Source organism: Corvus brachyrhynchos, unplaced genomic scaffold, assembly GCF_000691975.1.
Source record: "Corvus brachyrhynchos isolate BGI_N302 unplaced genomic scaffold, ASM69197v1 scaffold279, whole genome shotgun sequence".
Lineage (NCBI taxonomy): Eukaryota > Metazoa > Chordata > Aves > Passeriformes > Corvidae > Corvus > Corvus brachyrhynchos.
In genome coordinates, this window is record NW_008246060.1 from 4,105,303 (window position 1) to 4,111,564 (window position 6,262).

The 6,262-nt window shown below is 43.3% G+C and overlaps 1 protein-coding gene across 10 annotated transcripts in view; it reads left to right on the forward strand.

The window, feature by feature from the left end:
• The window catches only part of FAM13C (family with sequence similarity 13 member C), a 126,776-nt gene that overhangs the window by 79,790 nt on the left and 40,724 nt on the right, over window positions 1-6,262 (forward strand). For 6 of the 10 annotated variants that reach the window (XM_017746404.1, XM_017746406.1, XM_017746403.1 and 3 more), the window contains 2 exons: window positions 427-548; window positions 1,736-1,831. In XM_017746404.1, the coding sequence (XP_017601893.1) occupies window positions 427-548; window positions 1,736-1,831 (218 nt within the window). The remainder of the gene's footprint in view (window positions 1-426; window positions 549-1,735; window positions 1,832-6,262) is intronic. The other 4 variants (XM_017746410.1, XM_008642774.2, XM_017746412.1 and 1 more) reach the window with 1 other exon arrangement.

Sequence of the window (6,262 nt, forward strand, 5' to 3'; positions counted from 1 at the left end):
GGAAAGAGGAAAATGGTTAAAATTTACAAATCTTATTTAAGTGAACTGCATTTGCCTTTGTCAGCCAGAATTTTTTTGATGATACCCAAGTAATAAAATCTTACTGACATGTGAGTAAATAATTTCTAATGTATTCTGTGTATAGAACCTCTTAGCTCTGAAGCTGACATCTGTTATTTAAGTAATAAACAGAAAATGGGCTACAGTCTGCTTTTGTTTTCCAGTGAAATAACATACTACTTTGCTTAGAACCTTTTATCCTCTGTGTTTTCCAGTTGTTTCCAGATTATTACCAAAAACAGCAAGGATCCACAATCAACATCTGGTCTCACAGAACAATTTTTTTCTGAAGCAAAATATTCAGCTAAGATTGGATTGGTACTGACAGGGCGCATTCAATTTTTGTTTTTTTTCCTCTTTGTGCAGGAGCTGGAGTGTGCATTGCCAGGCCTCTCAGAGTGGCAGGGGAAGGCTGCATCCTCAGCTAATAACTATGCACAGAACGTGTCTTTAAAATGCCAGGAAGCAGTCGTGAGATTCCAACCAAGGTAAGCCTTGGGATAACACAGCACATTTCACTTCTGATTAACTGTAGGAAAGGCTAATTCATTTGCTGCATTTTGCATAAAATATTCAGACTCCTGGCTCTCCTTGGCACTTGTATTCTATATTTATATGTCTAGGACTGTTTGGAGAAAGGGGAAGGGATAAAGATAAGAATGCAAATTTCATCATTCTTTAAACCCCTTACATCTGAAGCAGAAAGAACATCCTCAGTTCAGAAACTTCAGTTCCTCTGTGCCAAGTTTCAAAAATACTTCTCCACATCTTTTCTTTTCCCCCCAGTGCTCAATTGCCTCTGTTTCTCAGAGCTGCATTCCCATTGTGAAATGGGAATGGGAACCTTCACACCTGATTATATCAAGGGTGTCTATTGATGTGTAGTTTAGACTCTGGGTGCTTTGGCAACTGTGCTCGTTCCAGGGCTGGGAAGGGCACTGTGTGTTCAGGTCAGGCATTAACCAAGCCCTGATGGCAGGTAACACAGCTGGTGATGAAGTAACTCAGTTCTGGTAAATATTGGAAGTCAGAATTTCTATCCTCATCCTTCATGGCCATGCAAAAGGCTAAAAATGGGGTTTCAAATCACTCAGCTGACCAGTGAAGGTGCGTCCTAAAAAATCTGGGGGCACTGCTTTACAAATTGCCCATGCTCAGGTGCTGGTTTGGCTCTGCTTTTCTGTGCACAGAGTTTTTGTCAGGTGAGCCAGGTCTCTGCTCTTTGTCCTCTGTCTTGTGGTGCATGACAGCCTTGGTACTCTGTGGCAGAGTCTCTGGCTCCCTTTGGAGGGTCTGGAGCAGCAGCAGTCCATCCCAGGGATGCTCAGTGGCTCAGGGCACAGCTGGTTGATAGCTAAAACTCGCTGGCTCCAAGGTTTGTTTGCAGTCAGGACTGGGACAGCAGTGACAGCTGCTGTCCAATGGCACTTTGGTGCCTTATGTGACATGTACTGGTTGCCTTCACCACAGCTTTTAGGAGGCAACATTGTAAATGATCTTAATTTGTGCTCTCAAAGGAAGGTCTAGCAGAATGAAAAAGCATTTAATTAGCTTGGACAACGAAGTGCTTTTGCCCTCCAATGCTTGTATGTGCAGTGGGGACTGCAACTCAGGAAGTGTTTCTAATTAGGAAGCCTGCCTTCTCTTTTTTTTGGCATTCCTCGTGCGAGGAAAGAATCCCATGGATTTCTTGTGAAGAGGAGCTTACTGAGCGTGGTATCAGAGAGTCAGACCTCCCCAGTGGCTCTGCTGGTGGGATGTTGGTGTACAGGTAGGTAATAAAATAACTGGTTAATTTTGAAAGGAATGTGATGAAAGCACAGAGGCTTAAACGATAAGAACCAGAGTGGGGCGTGCATGAGTAAAACAGCAACCACAGCAAAGCTCCCCTGTCCACTTCAACAGTTTGGCCTTTGCAGTTTGCCCAGTATTAAACTACTGTTCACTATGCTGTTTACTCTTGTTCGACGCCACAGTAGCTCCTTAGAAAGCCTGCTATCCACAAGGGCGAAATCTGCTAAATAAGGAACTTTAAACATAGAGTAAACAAGCAGTAACGCGTGGTCTCTGGCCTCACGTACACAATGCACTCTTTATTTATTTCAACTGTCTTAACTGTCCTTGAAAGGACACTCCCACCACCCAGCTGTGGCAGGGCACTTCCACGTACCTGTGCTGAAGTTCCCAGTTTCAGTCTGAGGGTCGCTGTGTCTGCTGACTCCTCCTAAGGGTCACCACCAGCTGCCCCCCTGCCTGTGCTGTCAAAGGAGAGGAGGAGAGGGGGACACTGCTGCAGGGGTGCCCCTGGGCAGGCTCTCTCTGTATATCAGATGTGTAGGCAGAGGACAGGAGAAGAAGGATTTATTTCTGTCTCAGATGAAGGATCAAGGTTGATTGTTTCTAGTGCAGCCTGTTGGTACTTCTGCTTTAACTTAGTTTCTGCAGGGGGCTACAACCTCTGCCATTTGTCTCATTGGGTCTAAAGGTCTCAATACCTCCAGACTCTACAGAGGTTTTTAAGAAATCTGTTCTGGTGAGTGTGAGGCAGCTAAAAACCAAATCATTTTAACTTGTCTAAATATGGATTCAAGACTGCTGAAATCTGAAAAACCTTTCAGTACAGTCCCTGTTAAGCAGAGAAATCTAAGTTTAGGGTATTCTAACAAGGGATGCTAATAAACAGATGTGTGACAGAGAACAGAACAGGCCATGTAAGAGCAACAATCCACAAAAATATGACGTAGAAGTGTGGATTGTTTCTTTGAGGGGTTAGTTTGATTTTGTGGTAACCACTGAAATAATAAAGGAAAGATTTTGTGACATTTGAGGAAAATGGAAGAGTAGACTTGGTGAGGAGATTTGCAGTCAGAAGAATGAGGGAATAGTGTCTTGTTTTTGGCTAAGCTATACCTGGCCTGTGAAGCAAGGATTTCAATCTCAAGAGGTGTTTATCATGTATCAGCATCAATTTAGTAGATGAAACGTCATCTGCATGGAAGGAAACATTTTCATTTTATTTCCAGAACATGAATTTCTAATACCATTGCCAGTGATTACACTGAATACCGCTCTGGTCATTGTGTGTAGCTGGGTTTGGATGGGAGAGCAGTATAATCTGCACCTTTGGTAGATAAAAGTTATATGCAGGTCCTGGGAACAAATAAAGGAATTGCATTTTTTTTAAAGAGACTAGAAAAGCTGGTATGGAACAATACACATGATTACAAACAGCTGCTCCTGCCAACTGCCTTCTCAAAGGCAATCAGCAAAACTGGAGTGGGCTGCAGGCTGTGTGCAGTTACCTGAGCAGAGCCTGGTGCTTTCCTCAGATGCCTGTTACAGAGAGAGGAGGCTGAAACAAGGCACTCCTGGGCAGTGGGAAGGTCAATGCTTCAGCAAAGGCTGCATTTCAAGTCAGTGTGGAATTCAGAACTACACTATGGGGTGAAGTTTTCTGCCAAAGAAAAATTCCTGCAAGTTCCCCATCTTCACCATTCCCCAAATAAATTGGGAATGAAGTGGTTTCACTTAACAGGAATTATCTGGTCCCAGGGTTGATCCCTATTCTGTGATTCTATAATTCTATTTTTGGCAGAGGCTGTAGAGTGGCAATTGTCAGACCTATGATTGTTCTTAGAAGTGGAAATGCTGGTAGCTCTGGGCTGCCCTGGATCTTGGGGTCAGCCAGAGTCTCCCGAGGTTTCTGTGCTTCCCTGAGGGGAGGCCAAGCTCTAGCAAGGCTTTCAGTATTTAAGTTTGCAACTCAAGTATCGTTTGAGACCACAGTTCAGGTGGGAACTCTTGTGGTTTCCAGGCTTTTTGCTGAACAGCTACAACTCAGGGATGAGTGGGAGGCAGCAGGGAAGCAGCAGAAGTGCTGATGTTCCCATGCAGACCTGCATGGGTGAGGCAGAGCCTGAGAGGCTGCATTTCCTCACCTGCACAGGCAGCCAGGTGAGCAGGGAGAAAGCTGGGAAATGATTGACTGGCTCCTAAGAACAATTTCTTCAGAAATGTTGGCATTAAAATACTGGTTCCAATGTTACTTGTATCAAGGCGTGGAAAAGTCTCTGAGCAAGCTTTTGGGTTGAAACGCAATTAAAGAAAAAAAAGCAAAAGGGGGGATGGGGAGAGGATAGAGGAGCAAGAAAAGAGCAGCTCTTGCTGCAGCCCCAGTAAGGACTGTGCCTGCTGAGTACGAGAGCTGCTCGTAGTAAGAATAACAAGTGCTGGCTGGGTTACATAAGGGCTGGGGCTGATGGGACAGACACTGCTACACTGGCTCTCTGTCTGACTTCCTATTCCAGCATCCAGGGACTGCCCAGGGAGTAGCCCTGGGCCCTTCAAGGTGGATTTTTCATTCCTTGCAGGTGTGGACTTTATGTTCACCCCAAAGACTGTTGCAGTTCTGCATTGCTTTCTGAGGAGTCATAGGTGTGCTTTTGAAGCATCCACCTGCAGCCGTGTATTGAGGTGTTTGTAGTTCATAATGCTTTTTGCCATTTGGGAAGGCCTCAGTTTTCCTGGTGCTGAGATGTGCTGTTGTGAACTCGTGTGGCGTAACTCTGGACAGGCTGAATCAGTCCCCTGGGAGGGAACTGAGACTTCCATTTATGAGCTGTTAACCTTCTAGGTCACCCTCATGGTGGAAAGGGTGGAACTGACTCCTAGACTGGACACATGGGAGGAGTATTGGGCCAGGATAGACTGAAGGTGAATCTGGAAAAGGAGTTTCATCCCACAGAATAGTGTGAGGTTGACGGGCAGGAGCACTTGTGGCATTGTGGTGCATGAACACATAAATTTCATGGGGTTGGGGTTAGCGTGATCACAGCTGGACTGGAGTGAGATTTGCAAATTGCAGAATGCAGTGCTCCTTTCTGGGCTTCGCAGAGGAAATGGGATGTGAATCTGCTTATGTTATCTTCAAACATTTTTCCTAGCTTTTAAAATGATGTGGTTTTATTTGCATTTTATACAACTTTAAAAGTGGTGTTGTGCATAATTCAAAAATTCACGTCCTGGTCTGTTTTTTAAACAGCACAGTGCTCATGCAAATTGATCTCCCCATTGAAGTCTGGTAGGAGCTCTGTTATGATAATTAGTATTTAGATGGGGTTTTTTTGTTATGTCCACAAGCCTCAAATGTGCATATTGCTTATTGCATCTTTGCCATCTCTGTCATGGAGAAAAGGATAATTCTGCCAAAGCCAGAGTCTATAAAGGAGGGTGAGAGACATATATTTGAGTAGTAGCCACAGAGAGAATTTAATTTTCATTAATTTACAGGATGTAAATTATACAAAATAAGGGTGCCTGCAATTATTCAAAATTTCAGCTAAGGCCTGAAATAATTTTAATGTACTCAGCACAGATGGAAAACTAGGGCTTGTTCCTGCTGCTTTTGAAGTTAATGGATATTTTGTGATTGACTTTTAATGAGAGTAGGATCCGAACCATAGTTATTAATTTGTAAGCCCTGTGTTTCCTGGTGACAATCAGAAAACCTGCATTTACCTAGCAGAGCAATTAATCTTGGTGAAAATGAAAAAGCACACCCCAAAACTCTCTGTATAGAGTAAGATCAGCTCAGCACATGAGACTGAAAATGTAAATGCTTGTCACACAGAAATACGAAAGCCATTACTCACCTTAATGATTTCAGTATCTCCAGAATCCAATGAATGCAGAAAGAAGAGCATCTTACTCCAGTGTTTTTAGTGTGAAAGGAACAGTAAACTGAAAGTTTAAATGCATCCCTAAAACAGCAAGCAAAAACATCAACCTGAACAAGAGAGAGGTGGTACTTCATGGCTGCTGTAAACCTTTCTCTCCAGAGTGTCAGACTCATGATTGATACAGCTGTGAAAGATGTAGAACTTAGTACAGTTCCTGTACAAAGTGTTGCTAGCATTTACTGTTTCTTTTTGTCTTTTTTAAAAATTAGTTTTGTTTTTATTTTATTAAGGAGAGTTTTTGCTGTGTTATGCACCCTGGAAGGTGTCATCCAAATGAGTACCAGAAGTGTACAAATCTGACACGTGTTGTTTTCATCCTTTCCTTCCTGTCTAGCTCCAGTTCAATGCAATAAATCACCCTAAATATTTTTTAGTCATTAGTGAATTAGTTCTTCAGCTGTTTGTAGCCTTGCAGCTGCCTCCTTACATGCTATCAAACCAAACAGCAAATACTTCACTCTTTC